We start from the raw sequence: 26,354 nt of genomic DNA on the forward strand, positions 1-26,354 counted from the left end.
TTAAATTATGTTGTACCAAAGTGTTCATCGTGTTTCTTTACTCCTAATACAAATATACACTGAGTGTAGTTTAATTCAAGTGTTCATATGGTTTTCGTATTAATATTTAATCAATGTTTTTTTTTTGTTTATTGGTTTTGTAAACGCTTTATGCAAGTCAAATTAATCATTTTTCTTATAGGTTGAAATAAAAGTGTGTTCAATTTTTATAATTATTATTAGTTTTTCATCTTACAATAATTTTTAATATCATCATGTGTATCTTTTTGTTGAAGTTTTTATTTTTAATTCACATTATTAAGGCATATTATGATATATAATATTTTATTTCATATGATGTTCTTAAAATATTTGTGACTTGTGTATAACAAATACATATTGAGAATATTTGTAGGTTGGTTAGACTGTTAGAGCATAATAGTATTATAGTTTGACATTTTTTAAACACAAACATATGTACCTTCAAATAACAAGTACTTCTTTTGCCATACCACTAGACATGTTGACCCTACTGATACACTTTTCACCACTTTTAAAGTAACAAAATGCAGACTTCAATTGCATGTTTCTTTATTTTGTGTGGGGTATATATGTTATACCTAATTTATAAGATTTGAAAAATATTGCATGCTAATTTTAAAAAGCCAGACTGGAATTCTCCATATTGCCTCTCCCCGGGCTCCTAAATTAAAAAAAAAACTTTTAAATTTTTATTTATTCCTTCTTGTTCAATAATTAATCAATATATTTTATGAATAAATAAAATATAACTGTAGTCTCATACAATAATACAATATATGAATTATGTGAATTTTTAATAATAATTAAGAATTGTATGGATTATTTCAATATTTTACTTTCATGTATTATGTATCAGATCAATAAAATGTTTTACTTAATTTTAAATAATATAATAATATAATTCGTCTTTAAAAGTGCTCAAAAAACTACTGATTTTTTTTATCAATAAGTAAATCTAGTACTTAATACTAATACTTGCAACAAACTGTTTTATGTTAATTTAAAAGGGGTTTTCAATATTTTTTTGTTAAATAATTCTTTTATTTCTATACAAAATTATTGTAAATAATTTAAATTTGTATAACTCTTTTCATAACCAATCTATCCATAACATAACTAAAAGTTTTAAATCATTTTAGTAATTTAATATTGAAATTGGAAGATGATCTTTATAATTTTTGGAGTTGATACGAGTTGATACGTTTTATACAAGGTGATTCATAAAACTTTTTCACACTTTTTTTTCTTCAAAGTTTAAATTATACATGTATTCAAATTCTGATTTTTGGGATTTTAATGTTTACTCAAGAAATATATTTAGTAACATTTATATTTTTTATACTGTTAATGAAGTGTCCTGTGGCAATGCCATATCCTTTTTTTTATGTGAATGCCTTGAAATGGTTAAACAGATGATTTTTTGAAAATATTGATGTAATGATGTAACTAAATAAAAATTCAAAAGTATAGTTGCTCAGTTATTGAAATCTAAATACTTATTATAGTGCCTAAAGTATAGTTCTTAAAATTTTTCAAAAATATAAGATATTTATAGGTAGGTATACTTACCTAATATTTATTACACTCAAACAATTTTACAAATTATAAAATCTTGATCAATTATAGATAATTTTCAAATCATAATAGCTAACTCCCTTATCTTTATTATCCTTATTCCTTATTATAGAAAGTTAAATAACTCAAAATGTCTTATTTAAATTTCAAATTAGATACATAAATATATTTTTATAAAAAAGGTAAATGTTATTTGCAATTTATGAGGATAAAATGGTGATTCTGATTTGATACAAGAAATGTATCAGAATACTCTTCTTAAACTGTAAATACTAGTTATTTATTTGAAAACATAGTCTTTAAGTATACTTGGTAATAAAAATTGGATTGATATCATTCAATTTAGAAATGTGAGATTATGCTTTTTGTTTTTTACTGGAATTTGTAGGTAATAATTGTATAATTAATACAATTAATTATCAACTATGATTATTTTTTAAGTATGAATGAAAAAGGAAGATAATTACTGATAAAATATCAAATAATTTTAATTTTCTTACAATAAAAAAATTATGTCAAATTGGGTTATATTATATTTTTGACATATCTAAGTATATTTTAATATTTATATTTTATTACAGATTTCTTACATAATGCCGGAGTTATATATAGAGATATAAAACCAGAAAATATATTATTAGACGATCATGGGCATCTTCAATTGATTGACTTTGGTCTTTCTAAATGGCTTCCACAAGGCTGTCATACATCTACTATTTGTGGAACTACTCAGTATATGGGTTAGTTATTTTGAACATTTTTAGAATAATTTACATAATATATAGCTTTTCTTTATAGCTCCAGAAGTTTTAGAGTCTGAACCGTTTTATAGTCACGCTGTAGATTGGTGGTCCGCTGGAGTGCTCTTATTTCAAATGCTAACAAATCAGGTAAAATTTAAAGTTTTTAAATTTATGAGTAATATAATACATTATAATATTTATTTAATTTATTCACTTTAATGGTTCTTTTATAATTTTTAATAAATAATATTTTTTAAAACGTTTTCTATATTGTGTTATCGCGAGATATTATTTTTATATGAATGGGTGAACTGGTTTTTTTAAACTTGTATAATTTTAATCGGTATACAAGTAGGCATTCGATAAACATTTCTTTAATTTTTATTTTTATTGTTCATTATTGACTACTTGAGCCTACGCCAAGTGAAGCTCACGATCTCATTCATTATTTTATCTGGTTGATAAAATCTCTTTGAACTAGAATTAAATTTATCATCGCACGTCGTACGAATTACTACAGCAATAGGCGATAAGAAAAAAAAATGACCATAAAGCTGATCCCGCTGTGATCTCACGGCAGTCGACAACCCGCGGGCGGTACACGCACAAAATTCCTTTAAAAAAAAAACGCAACGGCGACTGCCAAGAGAGGTGAATAACCAGTTCTGAACTTGAAGTCCAATTTCAAAACCGGTCCGTTTGACCTCCGTCGTAGACGGCTGTTATCCCATGTTATTTTACAGCTATAATAAAATGTTTATTAAAACGCCTTACTCACTGATTTAACACACTTAGGTTCGTTTAACATAATTATGTTACATCAGCCGTCCGCATGCTTCGTATGTAGGTATATACATAGTTTATACTTTTCATGCTCGTGCTTGAAATGTGTTTCCAATGTCAATAGGTACATGAATAATATCGACCGTTGGGAATTATATTATAATACAATTGTCTGGGGATAAATCTACAAAATACTAATTATTATTGTTAATTATATAATTATAATATTATGCCTTTTCTATGGTAAATATAAACCTTTCGCATTTGAAAAATGCATATGCTCATATTATAACGGTAACATTTATTATAGGTGGTGTATAGTATATCTACCGAAGTAGTAGTTTGTATTATATTATTCTGTTGGTGAGTATGTTATTATATGTTTATATTTTACGAGGGCAAAAAGTTGACAGTGCAGTGATCGATGTTTTAACGTCATAATATCCATAGCCAAATTTTTGAATGTCGAAAAAGTCATATGAAATATTTTTTTTTCTTTTGTTACACTACGTCACTTCTATTATTGAAGTCCATAGGCATCAACTAAATTATGAAGGCACAAGTTGATAAATGTTCCGTACACGTTAACAAGTTCCGTTTGTTTTGTTTTTATTTTTCACACACAACCAAGCAAAGTACCATTATTTTTAATTTAACATATAACCGTGTGGATTGTTTGAATGGTTTAGCATATTATTATTGTTTCCATTGTATCTACCCCCAACGGATTAAAACAATAAAAACCAATTTATTAACCAAGGTGGGTTATTTGTGTTATCCGTGTACACCCCATGAGTCGTGACCTGTGAAATTAATGTTGGTCACATTTCCATTATATTATATTTTTCGTATTTTTACTCGTAAGTTATTGGAACATAGACTATTGTTTTAATTGACGACCCGGATGTACCTAAATTGCCTATTCAAAACGCCTTCTTAAATCGTTTTCTTAGTAATTATAATTTGTTGACAATTGTTTATGTGTGTTTTCACATACTATATTTTATTATATACTCATTTATTTCTCACGCGTACGCACACGTCTTGTGGATGTTATGTTGTTAGGTATAGTTGTATAATACTTGCATAATTATACAATCGTGATTTTTCTGTTTTGCTATGATGATGTAGAGTTAATTGAGTAATTATATACCAATTGGCAATTACTATCTTATCTGTTTATTTTATGAAAATCAATGATCAAATAAAGGATTTATAAAAACTAAAATAAAAAAACACAATTTTAAGAAATCGCGTATAATATTCTATTGTTGATGTATGACAATCCGTCATTGTATAATAAATTAGGTACATAATGTGTAAATAGTTAAATACTATAATTTAACAACCTAATAGCTAAATAGAAACTTAAAACTAACATAGTATTCATGTTTTTGTTCATTTAAATTATTATAAATAAGTTGCCTATAAATAAATTATTTATAAATTGATATCACACAGAAGAATGACTGAATAAATAGCAATTAATTTCACTACAAATTGTTTCCATTGTGAAAAATTGTTATGATTTATATATATATATAAAAATTTTTTTTAAATTAAGTCTAATTAGAAATGAACTTCACCAGTTCATGATTTTTTTTTTTGTTGGGAATGGCACTATAGACGTACATGATTTTTTATATTAAATTTGTCTGACAAATATTGTTGTTTATTTGTTCTGGACGTTATTCTGGTCCTTTTGGTGGTTGGTTCGTTTATATTGCTATTCAGTCTTGTCATTTTTGATTACCTAGTTTGCTTTCTTTTGTTTTTGTTTCTTCATAATTGAGTCAGTGGGCTTCTTTTCTTTGGTCGCATCCCGTTTGTTTACGGAGTGTTGTTCCTTTTTTTCGTCACTTGCAGATTCTGGTTTTTTTGGTTCTTCCGCCGCACTTTGTTCTGTCGGTTTCGGTGCTTCAGCTGGTACTTCAGATTTTGGTTGTTCGGCTGGTTTTGCTGCTTCGGCAGGTTTCTGTTCTTCAGCTGGCTTTGGGTTTTCTGCGGATACCAGAGCGCCTGATTTTTGGATATCTTCGGCAGGTTTAGCTTCAGATTGAACAGCTGGTTCTGCGGAATTTGCTTCTTTGGCAGGTTCAGCGTTCTTTTCAGCTTCAGGTGCAGCTACTGGATCGGCAACTGCAGGTACAGTATGTGCTGCAGATACTTCAGGCACTGCGGGTACTGCGGGTACTGCAGGTGATACCTTGGTCTCAGAAATTTCACTGGCAGCGGGCACAGCGTCTTCCACTAGTTTGGCGGATTGTTGCTCAGCTGGCTTGGATGGTTCTTCAGCAGCTTTGTTTTCAGTTGACGGAGCAGATGCAGAGGGTTTGGCTTCTTCGGCAGCAACTGGGGCGGCAGCGGGAGCAGCAGCTGGATCTGCTTGTGCAGCTGCAGGGGCTGCTTGTTCAACTTGATTGGTTTCGATGGATTGTTGGGTTGCTTTTCCGTCTTGTGTTTCAGTTGGGTTGAGTGGTAAAGCTACAGGTACCTCGCTGTTGGGCTTGGCTGCTTCTGGTTCAGCTTTTAAGTCACCGGTAGGTTTGGATTCTGGCTTAGCTTCAGAAATCAATTCAGTTTCGGCCTTGACATCAGTTGCTGGTTTATTTTCACTTACTGGGGCTGCGGCGTTTTCTGATTTAACATCATTATTTGTGGCTGGCGCGACTGCGTCATTTTCTGGTTTGGATTCAACAACAGCTGCGGGTTTTGAGTCGCTTTCTGGTTTTGATTCGCTGGCCACAACAGGCTTTGCATCACTTTCAGGTTTTGGTTCACCGCCTGAAGGTTTTGGCTCACTTTCAGCCTTAACTTCGCTGACAGTAGGCTTAACTTCGGCATCTGCAGGTTTGGAATCGCTTTCGGGCTTAGCATCGCTCACCGGTGAAGCTGCATTAGTTTCTGGTTTAGCTTCTACTTGCTTTTGAGGTACTGCTTCAGATGGTACTGCGGGTACTGCTGGTGCTACTTCACCAACAGGCATGGATTGGGTGGTCCAGAAGAGAGCTCCGAACAGGCATAGTCCCAAGATTATAGTTTTCATTCTGTAATAAATCGTTTACAGTATTAAACTTATAAATTTATACAAAGTATGTTTTGGTTAATTTTATAAAATAAAATAATTTTAAATTAAATTAGTACATTTAAGAATGTATTGTTTTGATATAAATGAATTTAACCTTTTAATCATTTAAAAGACAACCTCTAATTTAAAACAATATAGACGGGTCGTTTATACTTAGCGAAACATCAAGAAACCCCACATTCTATATAAATGAATTAATACACATTTTTTTCAATTTATAATATAGAACATATTAGTTTTGAAAATCTCGATGACCTATACATGAGTATTATTTATTCAACGACCTTCTTTTGATTAGTAGTTTTTCAATTATATGCACCTGTATTATCTTTATAGCTGTAGTATTTTCATTTGTTGTGATTCCGATAGATTTCAAAAATCGGCATTGAAAAAAATCAATGGATTATTTAGGTTAAGAATAAAAATACAATTCTATAGTTATATTTGAACACAATTAATAATATTGTTTTAAAATTGGGTTGAGGCCATTTTATTTCAATTAGTGTATTATAGTATTACTTAATTCAAATTTAATTTTTATTTTGTTTTTAAGTATAGATTATTTTTTTTTGTTTCATTGATAAAATATTTAAAATTTTAAAATTCGAAATGGTATTATAATATATTTATATATTATACTATAAGATGTCATAGGCTATTTTATTAAAATTTCTTTTTCATAATTATTTATGAATATGTACTTCAGGACAGTGTCTATTAAATCTAGGTAGCGTTTTATAGCGTTTATTAAGATAAAAAAAACTATAACAACTAGGTAGTTAAATTTACTTTTAGTATAAGACGTATTCATTTCTAATTTTTATACTTAATCCAATTGTTGAATATTTCCTTTTCGAGTAATACAAATTTAAAACTTATAACATCCTATAGTTGAAATCTATAAGCATTCCAGAATATGTTCTAAATAATGAATTTCAGTACAATTCAACATATTGAATTATATTTCTTGATTTTCATGTGTTACATACATATATGTGCATGCGGTTATTAAGCTACATTTTTTTTTTTGAGAAAAATATAAATTCTGTTTCAGCCTGAGAGCTTTTAGTTTATTATTATTTTTTGAACATTCATTTATAATTTGTTTTATTTTAGCTATATTTATGTATGTATATTATATATTTTTTTAAATTCAGTTATTATTGTTTTGCAAATTTAAATTAAATTTAATCTTCTGTATTTTAATAATATATCAAAACAAAGTAAGATGAAATGTTTATTTTTTAATTTATAAAAGTTATTTTACTGTTAATTATTATGGTTTAAATAAAAGTTGATTTTTTATTACCAATTTGATCGTAAAATGAACACAAAAAAAATGTATTAATCATTAAAACTAAGAATTGAATCTACGATGTTTATATAATTATTTGTTCGTTTTTCATTTACATTCATTTAGTAGGGACCTACAATATTATATAAAATAAAGTTAGTCGTTATTGTATAGATATTTTGTGTTAAGTTCAAATCGAAAAAGGTATTTGATCGTATTTTGTTGTCCATCTACTCGATAAACAGGACGGAAAATAAACGAATTTTTAATTTTATAAGAAATACATTTTTTTACCTGGCAATGATTTGTGTGTAAGACGTTGGTTTAAAAATAAAAACACGACACCGGAATATACTACTGTATACGGAACGAAATTGTATTTATTTTATACCGCCGTGTTTCACCACTCACTGATCGTAATGTTCTGTCGGCAAAAAAAGTTGTGTCCAGGTTTGCGCGTGATACTTGTGTAACGTTGCGCATACAACGGGCTACCTCTTTATAAGTAGTACCTCGGCGCAACACACGCACCCCCAGCAGCCTCGCTCGCACACTGCTGCCACCACTCGGTCGCCTGTCCGAACGGAAAAATTGGAAACCAATAGTTACGTCGCGGCTTTAACAGTAATAATAATAATAGTATAATAATGCGTGTCCGTGCGCGCAACTTTGTTTCTGATGATGTAATAAGAATTAGTTTTGCGTTCATTTTAAATATATTTTATGTAATATTATGGTTAATCGGGATTGTGTATATGAAAAAATATCTTTTGAATCGCACTTTTCGTAATTCCAAAAATTGATGTACATGTTAGCCTGTATCTCTGTATTCGCTTCAGCTACACGCTTATGGCGTCACGACTTGGTTTGGAGCGTGATAGAATAAACATATCATTCCATATTATTATACTTTAAATTAGAGTATGTCATAGCCATAAACGTAATATTAAAACGGATGTAATGATATCTAAATTAAAATATAGTTTGTAATAATTAATTAAAGATCCTAAAATAATCTGGTCCTGCACAGATGAGTCAAGTATTTTGAAGCTATACAATCAATACAATTATCATTTAACATTTTCATAACATTTTCAGTTATCAGTTATCACTAATGAATTTATAATGAGTTTTTGTCTTAATTGATTTGAGTGTTAACAATAATGACTTATTAATCATCATTCATCGGTATATAATTACAATAATAAATTATCTATTTTTAATGAAGAATTAATTTATTCATTCTGAAAAATTATATAGCTTGGATTATATTTTCATCACTAGAATAAAATATATATTATGATCAGTTCGCATATAAATATATTTTATACTATTTTAATTTTTACTCATGACTTCGCGAGATCATTGTTTGAACACGAATTTAACTTGTCAATGTATGTATTTACTAAATGCGTGTTTGTGTGTACCTATATAATCGCTTAGTACTCGTATAGTCGTATATTTGTGTTGTAATATAATGAACATGAATTAGCTACGCCTTTGTAACCAAGATAACAACTTTATAAACCAATAGACGCCAATTTATCCGAAACATATACTTAGTATTTTGTAATAATCTTTCAAGTAAAAGTTCAGGGCTGTGTTGACCAACTACCTACTAATGTTTTTTTTTCCAATTGGCGTATGAAATATTACTACTTATGCCCCATGAAATTTTGAAATATTACACGACTTTCGACTTTCCGCGATAATTAATTTTCAATCGATAAAATATTGTATCTTAGATGTCAGAACTCGCGGAATATAATAACTGTATTAATGAAAAAGAATTCGTTTACAGAAAGTAATAAAGAATTTAATTAAATTCTTCAATTCAACATTTTACTGTAGACCTCAAATAGGTAGGTATAGCGTGTATTATAGTAAATAAATGATTTAGTATTAACTATAATATGTTAATGTACCTATGACTCCTCCAACAATCGGCGTATCAATATAATTTTAAAAGATATCTTAACCCAATTAATTCGTATATGTTATCGTATAATATATAATATATTCCTTAATTTTTAACCAGGACAGCGGACGTGTAAAATCTGAATATTTTATTAGATTTCGAGGTGCTATTGCTATCAGTGTTATGTATATATACGTATGTATCGATAAATGCCACGTATCTGTATACATTGTAATGCTATATATATATATGTGTACAATATAGGATAATTTTACACTGGTATCGAGTTACACGTTTACAGACATACGTTTATTTTTACCGTTACCTTATTATTTTGTACTCAGTAAAAACTTGAGAAGTTGTAATATCAATATTGTAATATAACAAAGGTCCGTAATAGTAATATATCATTATAATAATATAATATATAAAAAAAAAACCTTCAGATTCAAATAGAGTCTTCAACAGACTATACATTTCACGATTTTACGTTGATAACAAGCAGTGTCTGACACATTCAACGGACGTGAGTACTTCAATTGAACAATATTGATATTATAAAGTTCTTATAAAATGTGTATAAAAACTTTACAATAATAATAGAGCACTCGAAATAAGTATACTTTGTGCGAGCGTGTATAGACGAAACCATCTTGAAAAGTTCTATGCTACCCTCCGTATACTATATGTAGTACTTGCATACTCGTTCAGTTTTTTCTTTAATAACACCACCGAATTTTTACGATATTATTATTAAGTTGATTTAAATCATTTTTATTTTCTACATGTAAGATCATTATAGAAATACGTTGATTGTGCCGAAATATGGTTTCATATTTTTGCTTAATATTTTGCATACATATTACCTTTATGTCCATGTAATATGTGGGTCCTTACTTATTTCAATAATTTTATGTTGTTATCAAAGTTTAGTTGCAATTTCTGACTATAATCGATTTGTTAGTTTTTGATGTAAAATTTGTAATGTTATACAATTTGTTCAATTGATATTCGTTTGTTAATTTCCAATGGGCGCATCACGTTGTATCAGATAGTGTTATGTAGCAATAACTGAATTTCCCCGGAGAGTTTAGTTGCATGTTGTTAGTGGTCAATTAAATTAAAAGGTCAGAAACAAAAAGTACCATTGAAATACACGAAATATTTTGCAACTTGTATGCTAAAACAAATTATAACATACACACTGGCAAAAACCCTATAACTTAACCATTTTGGGGTTTTAATTCTTACAAATTTTACTGTAACACTGGCCTATTCCCTTAACCCTAGTTCAGTACTTTTCAAATATTGATTTTCGGTCTTTCGGTGTAGATAATTTATGGTTTGTCCCTTTTCTTCGTTGTTGGTCCAAAACCTAATACGTTATACGGTCGTGGTATACTGTGTAAATGAATATAACTTTTAACTATAATCGACATATTTTTTTTCGGAACGTAATATAACCGGAAATTCGTTACACATATAATAATATACAGGGGGATTTTTTGTGCCATTTAAGGAGTGTCCTGTGGCGATACGAACCTTTGTTTTTCTAATGAGAACCCCACTTTTTTTTTTTTTAATTATTTAGTGGATAATTTTTTGAGAATTTTGATGTATCGAAATCAAAATTCGAACGAGTGGTTTTCGAGTTATTTGACAATTTGTACTAAGCATGATAGTCCATAATAGGGATATGATTATTGCTTATACAGTTCTACTCATGGAATAAGAAAAATAACTAAATAAATCAAGAAAAATTTTACTTGCTATTTAGTATTTACCTAAGTGTTTGACTAAATGAATATAAAATGACGTATTATTTTATATTATGTGTATAGACTATAGATAACAACGTATACTGTATAAGCATACCCTCCTTCCCTATTATAAACTATATTATCCTTAGCACAAAATGTGTATAATAACTAGAAAACTACTCGTTCGAATTTTGATTTCAATACATCAAAATTCTCAAAAAAACTATCCGCTAAATAATTTACAGTAAAAAGTGGGGTTCCCATTTAAAAAAAAAAGTTTGTATCTCCACTCCTTAAGTGGTACAAAATATCTCATTAATATGAAAATATGGTCTTTGAGTATATTTATAGATTCTAAAAATCAGATTTTGAAAAACTTCATTATTAAAGAAAAATAGGGAGGTGATCATACTTGTTGGATCACCCTGTATATTCGATAGGTTAGGTTAGGTATTATTGCATGTGCAAAAAATATCTTTCTCTTTATTAAAATGAAATCAACGATGGATATTAGAAATATTTAAATGTCTGAAGGCGAAAACAACAATTCGTATAAAATTTCAACTCAATCAAATTTCAGTGTTTTTATTTGTATTTATACATTTTATTAATATTAGTCTTAAATTCAGTCTAGTTACATCAACATCAAGGCTTATATTTTTTTTTATAGTAATGTATACTGTATAAAAAAAAAAAAAATAATGTAATAAACAAATAATAGTATGAGCCTGTTCATTTGGTTTTTTTCATTTATTCTAAACCGGTTTTATACTTTATTATTATTAATTTAATAACACATACATTTATAATTGGTTACAATAGAAAAACAGATTATACTTCTTTACTATAATAAGCTCTGAAGCTGAATATTAAATACTTATTGACTAGTAGTATAGTGTTATGATAAATATCGTGTTAGAAGTGGAATGTGCCGTTAAAACATTGTTTTAAAATTCTATGTAACAAATAGGTACTAACAACATATTTTGGGCCCTATGACAAATATATTTTAAATCATTATTTCCACATTTCATAAAACAAATTATCTAATTAACATTTAATGATAAATTGATAAACTGTTAACTGAGTTTCTGTTTGTAGTACTATAAGTCTATAAGGACATAGGTATAATACAAATATAATACTATTGTGTAACAAAAATTCGATATTTATTTTTAATAAAATCTTTTGCAAATCGATGATTTTCGGAATGAACACATTACACATAACTATTCTATGAAAATATTGTACAAAAAAAAATATCATAGAATAACTTATTAATATTGCTGTATGCCTGTATGTCTGTATACCCGTATCGAAGGGGTACATATAATTTTTTTTTTATTGTTTTATAACTTGTTGGCAGTTGGTGTGCTTGTTAACTAACGGTTATAAAATTGCATTTTAACCGTTATAATCTGAATTTGTAGTTCCTGTATAAAAGACAAATTACGGTGTCGAATTCAAAATCTACATTTCAGCAGTACTAGCGAAACGATTTTTAAATCAATGTTCTACCTTTAAATAGTGTTGCGTAATAATAATTATTATTCACTGAATAAATTTGGGACACTAGGTTGAGAAATACAAGTTTTCCACCTATAGCAGTCCAGACAAAAACCCAGCCAATTTATTGCCGCCCATTAAATCTTGTTATCTTCCGGGCCCATCAGACGGTTTTTGTTTTCGGTATTTCCTATTGTGTGTGCGTGATTTTTTTTTCAGCGGTCCGCATCCAATCTGTGTTTTATATCTCGGCTAAATGGTACCCATTATTTCGTTAACCCTTTATTAAAAGTATGAACGCACATTATCTTTTGCGTATTCGGCCCGCAGGTTCACTACACAACATTCCGAACTTATTTTTTTTTCATTTTTTCATTTTTTTTTTTTTGGATACCATCATGACAAGCTGAATACAGCTGTGGATGATTACTTTCATTGCACGTATGTCGTGGACCTCGTTGAGAATTCGAAAAGTCTTAGAACAAACGGTGCTTGCATTCATATATTATTATAGTAATGAATGCAGTACGAATATTAAATAAAATAATTATTGTATAGCTCGCGAAGAGAGTGCGGAACGATTTGATCCAAAAAAGTATATTCCTATTTTCAGTAAAGTGGAGAAATATTTTTTTATACCAGCTCACATCACATACACCTCAATTGCGTTTCTTTGTATTAATAAGTTGATGTGCTTACTTATTTCGCCTAAAGGTGTTTTCACGAATCACATTAACCTTTGCAACAAAGAATGCGTACACTGCACACTCTCAGTAGTGTTTCGACCATCTTAGATCTGAATACTTGTTATTATTATTATCATCATCATCGTCATCATCACAAGAACGCACATTTACTAGGAGGAGATGACGTGTACCTATATTGGAAAACATGCAAAACTGGTTTAGTCGGTCTAACTATTATCATTTATTATTTATAATTCACCAGAAAGGTCAAAATTAAATGTAACGGGATCACAGTATAATATTTTTAATCGAACCATCTATTTTTAGCCACAGCGATAAATTTGTTATTTATATGCAAGTGGAGAAAATTGAACGTATCTTGGTTACTGGTTAATGGTAAGTGGTTACGGCTGCAAGGAGTATCTCAATTCATATTCAAAAGTAGCACTTTACACTTCCGCACTTATTCATTCTAAGAATAATTCCATAAATTATATTATAAACTATACAATTCGGCGCCTTCGTTTTTATCAATTGTGTACAGCTAGGTATTCATATTCATTTGCTTTTCAAAATTCAAAAATAATCATAATTATAAATTATAATTAAAATTTGCATTTTAACCGATTTATTTATTCCACGTAATAGATATTCTATGAATGTGGCCAAATATTCTTTAACAATAGCTTACAGTCTTACACAGTTAAAAAATTATATTTTTAAGGGGAAAAATTAATTGTCTCTGTTTTATCAACTTTTTTTGTCAACTGCTGAATATATATTATATTTGGATAAATATATAATTGTTATTTCTGAAATTGTATGTGATTTATTTTAATTTCCTGACATTATAAAAAGTCGTAACTGATACAATTTTTAATATTTACAATCTTATTATCCAATAAAATATTTTGAAATTTAAGAAGAGTAATCACACTAATCACTAATTGTTATTAAAAGAACACTTTCTATGATATTTTTGTTTTTTTAATTATGTGATAAACATTCATGTACTGTACCTATATTTAAGTTTATGTGACAAATATAATAGTATATGTTCAATTTAAATGTCTGATTACTGGTGATAAAATTAAATGAACTTGAAAATGTTATAATAAAAATTAAATTTGTTCTAAAAATTAAATTAGGTACACTAAATTTGTATTTATTTCATGGTTACATTTCGAGCAACCATTATACAACAGATTATTGTATAATTAAATTGATTTTATATTTTGGTTGTTTTGTTTCTGTGACGATAATTTTTGTGATAATGTGTTAAATTTTATATTGTATAATAAATTATAATATATTAGTACTAAACATTAAAATATCTAGTCGCTTTTAATAATTAGACCATTTATATATAGAATTTAAAATTTCTCAAATTACCATTAAATGTGCTTATTTTATGTCTGGTATTACTAGGTACTATATTTTAGTATGACCCTATCCCGTCTTCGTATATATTATAATATAATTAAAATCTTGATGATATTTATTCTTGTTTTTTTTCTCGTGATCACCTATAAGGCTTAAAGTTGTTATGTAATCAGTGTACCACTTGCCAGAGTTAACCGTGAAATTACCCAGAATCAATAAATAATAATTTATTTCCCAAGTTTATTATAAAATTGTTATTTTGGTTTGTAAAATAACTATACAGTAAGAAGAATTCGCGAAAACCAATTTCTTGCAACACCTATGTATGTTTTTTATTTCGCGTCTGCATTTTTAGTGTTTATTGTTTTTTTGCATTTTAAATGGGTACCGCTAATAATATATATTTTACCATATGGTTGGGTTTGTTTTTTATTGCTTCAATAAAATTGGTCTCCTTGCGGCTACTTCATTGATCAAGTTCATGAGTTACAATGTTAAAATTGCACCAGGAAGCACAAAGTCACGATCTCTCGAAAATTCCTGATAATTATTTATCGATTATATAAAATCGCACCGTCTTGGCGCCCATCATATTCTTAGAACAACCCGTTTTAATAGGCCAACACGTATGCAGCCGGTTCATGACTAAGATTATACTCCAAAATACACCTCGAGCCTTGAAAAGTATTATTTACGAGTTTGTTGGACAAAAAAAAAAACACATTCATAATAAATATTTTCTTTCTTCTCATCACAATAAAATTATTACGAAACGATATTATCTTCTGCAACCTTCGGCAATTTACAACACCCGTGATTTAAATGATCAATGCATTTGTACAAAAATCTAATTACCGGTTCTTGGACGAAACCTGATAAACTTGACCTTTGCTCGAAGTTTTCCAAGTTAAGTCGGAAGTGTGTATATTGTATTATTTCTTGACCCATTTTATTTTTAATTATACCATGCGTCTAAATTTTCTTCGAACACTTTTTGAGTAAAAATTCAAAACATTTCACACTGTCTTGCTTATAAACTGAAAATTGAGCCTGGCAGTTTTCAATTTGCGGAGAGGTAATTTTTAATTGTTTCTGCAATTCGTAGGTGTAACAAATACTGTATAGTTACAACTTACAACCATTAAAAAATGTAGAAAAGTATAAGGAAATGAGGTGTTAATTTAAAATTTTTGTATGGAGGAGTTTTTTCAGAGTCATTTAACCTAGCCTAAGAGTTATTGTTGCTTTCAAATGTGCCTAAATAATATTAACACACCGTACTGTATTTTACGCTGCTGTATTCTACTCTATTCTACGTATCTGTATCATTTTTGAATTTTTTTTTTAAATTGCTTTTTCGAATTAATGTGCTTATAAATGGTATGTGTTACATTGTTACATGTGAATATAATATGATCATTCTTCTGATTTTTTATACCTCGATATCTGTGTTTATTTCATTGAATCAGAGTTGCATGCAGCTATAATTGTTGTTTGGATTTTCTGTGATAAAAAAATGTCTTGTCTCGTGCTTAAACACTTGTTTATCATTTTTTCTCTTAAACGTATTTTCTTTCTGTAGGCACATAAATTTAAAAATTATATAGGCTATGTGCACCCTGCAAAGTGTTGTCGGTGGATAGTTTCTTCTGTACGCACACTTCACGTGTTAGACATTTTGTTATTTCCCAATATCAAGTTACATTTTTATACTTATGAATCATGATTCATATTGTATATTTATTGTACATGTCAAATACATTATAAAAACAATGGAAGTGCTTGAATGTGGTATTTAAATTAGTATTAATATAATAATTATTCCATGTTTTCTATTATAATAACGAGCAAGTAATAAAACAAGTTCATGAGATGTAGATAAAATGTAAATAAACAACTTTTTATCTGTTGTTTATGTATTAATAACATTAATAACTATATAGGTTTTAATGAATAATGACCATATTTAATCGTATTTTTTTACATTCTAAAAAATTATTTTAATTTTCTAAATTAATATTAATTTGTTTCTAAACATAATGTGTGCATTCAAATATTACACGTCATGTAGGTACTTTATAGTTTATTGTATTTAATGAGTTAGTTTAGTGGTTATAATATATTCGACTTGCTAAAGTAAGGTTCGTAACTATACCTATATAGTATAGTGTTATTACTTACAATAGTATCTTAATTTGCTATTTAATTACTGTAGTAATTATAATTTTCTGATGATGTTCTTAATAATTTCTCTAAATATAAGGCAGTGGCATAGCCAGGTGGGTTTTGGGAGTTTAAACCTTTCCCACCCCATCGACATTTTTTCCCTTAATAAATTCATTATTTATTTACAAAACCTGTAAAAAGCTTAGTTTAATTTATACTTAACTCCCTCTCTCATTGAATAATCCTGGATACGCCACTGAATTTCCGTCTGAAGAAGGCGAGGGAATTAAAAAAAAATTATCCTATAGGTTATAGAATTATAGAGACTAGATAGTGGGTACCCTATATATTTTATATCCTGTCCAGTGCTTTTCAATCCTAACCAAATGATTTGTTTAGATTGTATTGTAACATGCCAACAATAGTAGGTAGCTGGTACTCGTATTAATACTCACTACAATTTGATTCAGACTTCAGATTAATGTAGTCTTTTGTTTGACTTATTTCTTTTAGAAAATTGCTTTTCCATATTAAAATGTACCCATATATTATAACCGGTGTATGGACTATATATATAATATACATATTACTGTTTATAGACAGCAAAATAATGAATAAGTATTAATTTAAAATTCAATTATTTTACATGGTCAGTAACTTTTGGAAAATAAGGAAGGACGAAGTGTAAGAAGTTTTCCGGTCGTGGTGTATTGTTAATTTGTTAATGATAATTATTAATATAATCAATCTTAAATTAACTATACCGAGAGGTCGGGCTCTGTTCACGAGTCTTAGATCCGGGTTAATATTATTTGTTTTCACGTTTAACTATTCGCAACGTCATAACATAACAATTTATCTAAGAGATTTTAAATAAAAAATTATTTTCTTGTTTGAATAATGTAGCACGTCAAAATTAACATAATATTATTATATATGTATGATGTTTACATTGTGCATAATATAACAGTACCACCTTTATCAATTATAAATTCGTTAAAATTTAATATTATCTAAAAAAATATTTATGTATTACCTACATACGAAGGCCCGGGAAACCTCAACGAAGACAAACGACCTTAAAGATAATATCTTGAATTACTTTTAAAGTTCCGTGATTTTTTTTCATTCTTATAATAATTTCTGAGATCTGAAAAAGATCTTAACATTAATGTCTTATGTAGGAACTGTTGTAGCTGTAACACGTTGATTCACTTACAGTTACACTAATTTGTCTGAAATGTGGGTACATAATTAACAACAATTTTAAAGTATAATATATATGTAACACATACTTACTCATGCGTGTTTTTCTTATAATTTATTCTACATTTCTACAGAGAATTCAGACATATATATAATACAATATACCTACAATGGTGTATTGAATGTTTGGATCGCAGTTTTCTGATACCCATAAGTCGCAAAAGTTATGTAATTAATAATTATATATAGTTATCATTTTGGAATAAGGGCAGACCTTAATAAGACATAATTATATTTTTAGATACAATATCCTCTTAGTATATAAATCAATTTTAATTTATGGACAGTTATTTTATACTATTATCTTTAACGTTTATTTCCATGTTCATGTCGTATCTTGTTAAATTAAGTATATAGGTATAACTTTAAATGAATTAACAATTTTTTTTTTAAATTTGTATCAAATTCCACAGTTAATTTTGTTTGAATAATAATTTAATATTGTTGTATAGACATTTTTATGCGATGTGCAGAATTGCTGGCAATAACCTTCAAATAGGTCTTAAATTGTACCGGGTAGGAAGTTGGTTACAATGGCAAAGCTAATATTACTATATGGAAATAATCGTTTCACATTATTCCCATGTAATTTAGTACGCACACAAACACACTCGCTATGCCTGTGATGTATTAACAGCATACAAAATAATACCTTGTCAACCGTCAATATTATGGTGTTTGTAAATTTGTTTAGAACGTTGTTCTGACAAATTGCCTGGGTATAGAACCGTGTGCGTACAATAAGACTTGGTGCGTCATCGGCGGGTACATTGATTTCGTTGATATAATACAATTTATGATTAAAAATATAAGAATAAAATAATAATGAAGACGATGATGATGGTTATGATAATAATGAGTAAAAATTGCGACTCAGCCGTGGTGGATGTTGTGTCAATTGTGTATGTGCTGTGCCCTATGATGTGCGCAAATTATGTGTCGTTATCGAGGCGGCTCGACTCAAAATCCATTGCTACCATCATCAAGTTGAACAACCTTCAATATTATTATTCTCCATCGTTCACGGTCGTCGTCGTCGCGGTGTCTTATACGCATATATCCTGCACGAACGTATATAATAATATTATATATACTATTTTATTATTATAATGATAATATTCCCTGTACTTATTTTTTGTCCCCTCTTTTGGTGTAGATGAGTACGTTTTTTATCTTCGATTCATTACTTGCAAAGGATTGAAAAAAATAAATCTATAAGCCAACCATGCGCAATAAGGGACGACGGCGGCTGTACCTGCACATAATAATATGATCGTATACAATATGCATGTATATAGCTACGGCGGCGGCGCAGCGGTAATAATATAATAATAACACGTTATACGTGCGCGGTGGGGTCGTCATGGCCATAAACGGAACTTGCAGAAAATACGGCGACGGCCTGTAAAGCGCATAATTGTTTTTATAATATTATTATATAATATAATATAATATACCATTGCGATACATTGGATCGAATGTTACTTCTTTTGCAGCGCAAGAGGACAGCACAATGAACCGACGATTGTCCGGCCTTTGTCCGTTGCGTTCTCGACTCGCAAAACGTATTTCATTCCGAATGTTGTATATGTGTGTATGTATGTGTGATGTATATATGTATATGTGTATATGTGTATGTATGTTTATATGTAACAATATTATTATTATTGAACATGTGTACGGCAACAACGACGGAGGGGTGCTCTTTTCTTCGGATAACCATTTTTGTCGGTGCCTGTGCCCATCTCCACAAACATTAATACCGTTCGATCGTATACGATATACATGTACGGACAGATTTCTCGTCGGTCGATCCTGATAGTTCAATGGGAGCTTATAAGTGTTGAGTTTGAAGGGTTTTTTCTTTACGATACCGATTGTATGCCCATCAGTTTTCGATTTGGCACAGTTAACTATTTTAACGTCTATAGATTTTAGTAAGCAATATTGATTGTCTTTATTATTATACATAAACCTATATATACCACTGCCGCGGGAGGACGAACGGAGATTAGAACATTGGATTGGATTCCCACATTATTATATAGTAATATAATTTCGACTCTTGTAAGAAGATACTTGTATGGGAAGTAATGTTATTACATTATGTATTGTTGAATTAATCGGTCTGCTGAGCGAAGGTCCAAAGCGTAAAATGCATTTTACGGTTTCGCCTTCAATTATCGGATTACGTTTTTCTCATTTTCGGTGTTCGACAATCCAGCAGTTGAGGGAGTGTGTTATATTATTGCCGTGTTTCGCTCGTCCCGCCTTCGAGTTCACGTCGTCGGCCATAATTTTAGGATTTAATAAAACCCGTCATTATACCATTTTCGAAAATATCTGTTTTCGAACCACCGCCCCAGCCTTTCGTTTGCCAGAAACCGTCTGGCTGATGCCGTCGTATTATTATCATTATTTATTAATATATAATGCGTTTACGTGTTTGGGGCATTTCAATATAAAACAATCGAAAAGCGTAATCGATTTCCAGTCATTTTTTCCCTCCTACAGTAAAAACCATTTTTCCTATAAATTGTGGAGGGACCTATAGGAAAACTATATATATATATAATAAAACTCAAACACTGAAAAAGAAATTACGTGCAAAGAATATTTATACTGCGGTAATATTCATGTTATTATCGAGTCATTACGTTATACATTTTTTAAAGTTGTCGATTTTTGTTGATGAATTCTTTTGACTTTTTACGTAATAAACCATCGCTTGTATTCACTGACCACTGAACATAAATCAATTACAACCTGTACTTATTATATAATAGTATTAATATTTTTTTGATTTTTTGTATTAATCGTATAATTGATAAAACATCATGCTGCATGTTCTAGTAAAAATCATAGTTAGAATCCTAGATGATGCAGGCTCTTATCGTCTCTTGAGATACAATATGTATCCTGATTGCATTTGGGAATTCTAACGTGGGCGAAAGAGGTATTCGTTTTACTTAGGGTGTTTGAGTTTTTTCTTGTATATTTTTTTTAAACACTTTGAGATAATAAACTGCTCAAGAATATTTATAATTTTCCATGTATCTAGGTATAGATTTAACAATATTGATTACCATTTTGGGGTAAACCTACATACTAAATTTTAAATAGCTTATCGATTATGAATTATTATGATAATTGTCGATTTAAAATTTAAAATAATAATACATTACTACATCACTATCTTGCGCAGCCGAGGTGAGCGAATCGAGACGAACTTTCAATGTAGGAGTTACTGAACTGACAAATATTGTTATTATATAGTTATTATTATTGAGTGTAATATGTTTTTAAGTGTATATTAACGATATTATTAGAGGTCACCTTATAAAATATCTGTTATGTGTATATTATTGCTGAGTGTTAATCATTCGAGTTATTAAGTGATTAAATAATGACTTAAAATTATCCTTACTCATAAAATGACTCATAATATATATCATAATTATTATTCAAAAATGCATAATAATTGTATGTCTTCAATTGTAACGTATTTCGTTTTGTATTATTGCGCACTATGTTTGACGTAGGTCGTATACATAACCTAACGTATATATATATAGGGGTGGGGTAAACAATTTTTACTTATTTATATATTGGTATTTACTTATATTTTAATTTTTAATTTTTGATTTACAACCCCCCTCTCCGAATCTCTTTTTAGCGTATGAGATTGGTCCAACGCCATAATAAGATTAATATAGAATTGTATTTGACAAATCGCTGTAATATTGTGGTACACCTCAAATCCTTGTTTTAAACCATTGTCTCTTTTTCCGACGTTGCAGTAGGGAATTAACAGCTTTAAAAGTAAATACGTTACGGTCACAGCCCTCGTAAATAGTTGATTCAACAATGATTAAATTATATGCCTTTATGCGAGTTTCGTGTATTAGTATTGTAGTATCGTATTATGCTATGAATACGTAATAAAAATAAATTAATTGGCCACCGACTGCAGCTAGTATTGCATTCTCAATGTATCTACGTAGGTACATACCTAATACCTAGACATTTATAAATTTTAATTCGCTTTGTATTTTTATTTACTCTTAGGTTAGGTTTCATGATTAAAATGATTAAAAACGTCAAAACTAGTTGTATATTACTATTGCATTTATAGCAAAACTATACACACTTAAAAAGTTTAAATAAAGTTTTTGTTTTTATTATGTCTCCCCTAAGTTTATAGTCTAGAAAGAATTTTTTTATAAAACACTTAGTTTTCTTATATAGAATAATCATAACGTTAACTGGTATAATATATTTATTCGGAAAATGAATTATAATAAATGGATATAGAATTATTTATTTTATTTTAGGCGTTCACTTAAAAAAAAAAAATATTAAAAAAAAATAAAAAAAATATAAAATATAAAATAAATATATATAAAAATATATATTAATAAATAATAAAAAAAAATAAATATTTATATATATTAAATATTATAATTAATGGAAACGTAGTGTAAAACACTTATTACAAATATTTTGAACTTAATGTAAAACTATATTCAACATTTTTACAGATACTAGTGTACTACCAAATATATTGGTGTGTAAGTATTTATAAAACTTTATAATTTGTAACTTTAAATTTGGATATTCAAATGTTCACAAAACGTATAGTTAAGGTCGTAAAAAGTTTTTAAACTAGAATAGAATATTATCAAATATATACAATAATACAAAATTCACTGGAAAACAAAATTGTTGAAGATCCCATCGGCCATCAATATCCGTACATTTGAATCTACTTATGACATTTTGTGTGGACAGTCAATTAAGGAATTTCAACGTTATTTAATGGTTTACGATTGCGATTGCGATTTATTTTAAACATAATTGAACGATTGTACTCGAATACCAACTTATAATAGCCATGTATTATGGTATTGGTAGGTGATTGGTTTTCTGTTATGTTGGTGAAAATTACGCGAAGGATGTATTACATATGAATATTTGTGAAGTAAAAAATAATTTGATTAATAATCATGTGTTATGAGAAAATATTTCCATACATTTATATTTCTACAGTACATTGTCATATCAAAATTAAAATATCTTTGATAAATCATTTATTTAAGCATTTCGGGTGAAATTTTGTGTAAATTATACAAATCGAACAGTCGGCTACCTGTACCAGTAGTCAATTGCTGCAGCCGTGGTGCAAATTACTTTCAAAACTATATATGCACCGAATATCCTTTCCCCGTTTATATGTAATTAGTAATTACCAAAGTACATCTCCAAACCGACCCGCTACTGTGGGTGTCTACTACCCTGACCCGTGAGAAAATCGTGTACCACATTATATTATTGCTTTCGATTCTTTTGGTGGTTTTTCGTTTCGACGATAGTATATAGTGGCGGTGTTATAGCCCACCTACGAAGCACTTAGTACAGTGTAATGTATAATTTTAATAGGTACGGATATACTATATGCAATAATTATAGACAGGACTAGAGGAGCGTCTCCCACGCATTTTAAAGTTGATACCAAAAACTATTAAGAACAGTTTTTTTATAAACAAAAAAAACAATACTTTTGAAAAATATTTGTTTGCCTCCCTTCCCATAATGAAGTTCTGGATCCACGCCTGCAGGTTATATGAGTGGGAAAAAATATAATGTACTATCGACTGACACTTGCAGCATACATGTGGTGGATATATATACATATTATATACTATATAGGAGTTGGGGTCTTACGATGGCAGAAAAAAAATACATTTACTCGCGGTCGATATAATGATAATGATAGTTGTATAAATATTGGCACAGATATACAATATCGTATGTCGAGTGCGTACGAATATTATCACAAATGTCATGTCAACGTGTCATATGTATAGGGTGACTCACCGAGCATGCTCAACTCTATTTTTTCCTTTAATAATGAAATTATTGAAATTATGATTTTTGGTATTTTTAAGTTCGTTTCATGGAGAAGAAAATATTTTGAAAAGCTTACATTTGTAATGCAACTTGAGAAAAAGTGTCTTGTTCTTTGTAATACTACTAACTTTTTATGTTCAAATGAGAGCCACCCTTTTTACTGTATAATATTGTTAAGGCCATGGTTTTTTTTTGTTTTGGAAATGTTAATTCAAACAAATGTTTTCCGATTTTAATACACTTTAAGTAGGTACTGAGGATAATATTGTCCATATGATAATAAGTTAAGAAGACACTAATGTATAACACGATGATTGGGAAATCATAATTATTTAAATTATTTATCAAAATTTGAATTTCGATATTTTCGAATAAATCGTCCGATGAACAGTATTAACAGTAGAAAAGAGTGATGGTTAACGTTTGGAAAATAATATGTTAGCAGTACTATCACCGGACAGTATGGAAATACTATTGTAATACTACTGCAAACTTTTTTTTTTGAGGAGTTAAATGGTACGAACAATCTAAATCATCAGACTTAGGTACTCCGTGATCTAAACATAGATAGGTTAGTACTTACCTACCTATTTGAAAACACGGTCTTTAAATATGTTCGTAGAAATTCGAAAAATCAGTATTTAATCATACGCACAAAGCATTATTATTAAATATTTAAATGAGTGGGACAATGAAATAGGGCACGCTTGCCGAATCACCCTGTAACATAATATTATACATTTATGCATACACGCTATCGCGCGCACACGAAATAATGTGTAATATTATATTATTATATCGCACACGCGTTTTGCGCATATCGCTTCGTCGTCGACAATAGCGGGTCGGACACACACAAACACATCAGGCGCGATGATTAATCGCTATAATATCGCATGTGTTTTATATTATATATTATTAGTATCATCATCATCATCATTATTATTATTGTTATGAATTCGACGGTGGCAATTGTTTCGGATAATATTGTACCTTCGCGTATCAAATATTATAGTAATAATGTACATAGACTTTGTACGAGCGCGCTTGCGCTGAACAGAGCTGCAGAGCCCGTTCGACGGTCGCCCGCGGGGTGCACTTGCATTGTTCGCGGTCCGCGGGCGCCGCCGTTGTCCCGGTGACTGCGTGTGCGTGTGTGCGTGTGCGTGTGTGCGTGTGCGTTTCCCTCGCCCCTCCCCCCCGGACCTCACCCCCCGATCGTCTCTCGCAGCCTCCCGTTTCAATTTTCAAAGTCTCTCCTGCCGCCGCCGCCGCCGCCGCTGGCAGTTCAACGCACTCAAAGGCGGAGCGAGCTATTATAATATTATATGCGTGTGCCGCCGCCGAATGACTCGCGGAAAAAGGATGACTGTGCACTGCTCTATGATGTGCGTGCCTGCAGTATATGTTATTATATACTATTATTATGTATCGCGTGTGTGTGTGTGTGTGTGTGTATAGGTACAATGCGCGAAATCTAAAGCCCGTGTGTGTATTATTGTTAAAGTAATGATAGTATTAATATATTCTTCGGCGATGTTTTCGCAGAACTGTCCTTAGAACTTACCCATATACGTAATATAGACATTGGGGCATACACAAAACGTATAAAGAGCAAAAATAATTTGTTTGCATTTGTCATGCTGCATACCTATCCGCATGCTTTCATAGTTCCAAATGCACCATAATATTACGACACTAAGCAAATCAAGTCGATACAATAATATTATATACTGTGCTTGTTCCGTCGATTGCCGATGACACGACAGCACACTATATAACGCGTGTGATTGTTGGCGAATCCTAAATCTTCATCTGTATACGGTTTATTTTATATACGCACAGACTCGTGTGTACACTGTGAGGGGGGGGGGGGGGGGTTGAAACACGGTCTTAAAGTTTAAATTCTTTGCATGGGTGTTATTGTTATTTACTTGTTATAAAAAATATATTTCTTTTTCTTTTTACAAGTATGTTTTAAGAGGATTTCGTACCCTCGTGTGTTGTTTCCGTCATATAACCTGCAGTGCATATCATGCAAATGTCAATTGGCAGCATAATCAATTTTCATCTGTTATTCTAAATATTAGCGTATTTTGAAGTGATTTGTAAATGTTAGAATATTATTTAGGGCAGCGCGTAGGCTTCTTTTTGATATTTATTGATTTTTGTTTTGCGTGGAGATGGTACCTCGCGGTAATAACCAGGAATCAAGATGAACGCGAATTCCGTTTCAAACTCGTCTGGCGATTCAG

At 29.8% G+C, this 26,354-nt stretch overlaps 2 protein-coding genes across 6 annotated transcripts in view; one reads left to right on the forward strand and one right to left on the reverse strand.

Annotated features, from left to right (window-relative positions):
• The window catches only part of LOC111032028 (serine/threonine-protein kinase S6KL), a 57,955-nt gene that overhangs the window by 3,464 nt on the left and 28,137 nt on the right, over positions 1–26,354 (forward strand). For 4 of the 5 annotated variants that reach the window (XM_022312185.1, XM_022312188.1, XM_022312187.1 and 1 more), the window contains 2 exons: positions 2,178–2,336; positions 2,395–2,486. In XM_022312185.1, the coding sequence (XP_022167877.1) occupies positions 2,178–2,336; positions 2,395–2,486 (251 nt within the window). Of the gene's footprint in view, positions 1–2,177; positions 2,337–2,381; positions 2,487–26,354 lie in introns of all 5 variants that reach the window. The other variant, XR_002604274.1, reaches the window with a different exon arrangement.
• On the reverse strand, positions 4,364–7,998 carry LOC111032027 (transcriptional regulatory protein AlgP-like). Its single transcript, XM_022312184.1, has 2 exons — positions 7,799–7,998; positions 4,364–6,169 (listed from the first exon to the last, which is right to left on the reverse strand). The coding sequence occupies exon 2, from the start codon at positions 6,166–6,168 to the stop codon at positions 4,876–4,878; it is 1,293 nt and encodes a 430-aa protein (XP_022167876.1). The 5' UTR covers position 6,169; positions 7,799–7,998; the 3' UTR covers positions 4,364–4,875.

This window comes from Myzus persicae, unplaced genomic scaffold (genome assembly GCF_001856785.1).
Source record: "Myzus persicae strain clone G006 unplaced genomic scaffold, MPER_G0061.0, whole genome shotgun sequence".
Taxonomy (NCBI): domain Eukaryota; kingdom Metazoa; phylum Arthropoda; class Insecta; order Hemiptera; family Aphididae; genus Myzus; species Myzus persicae.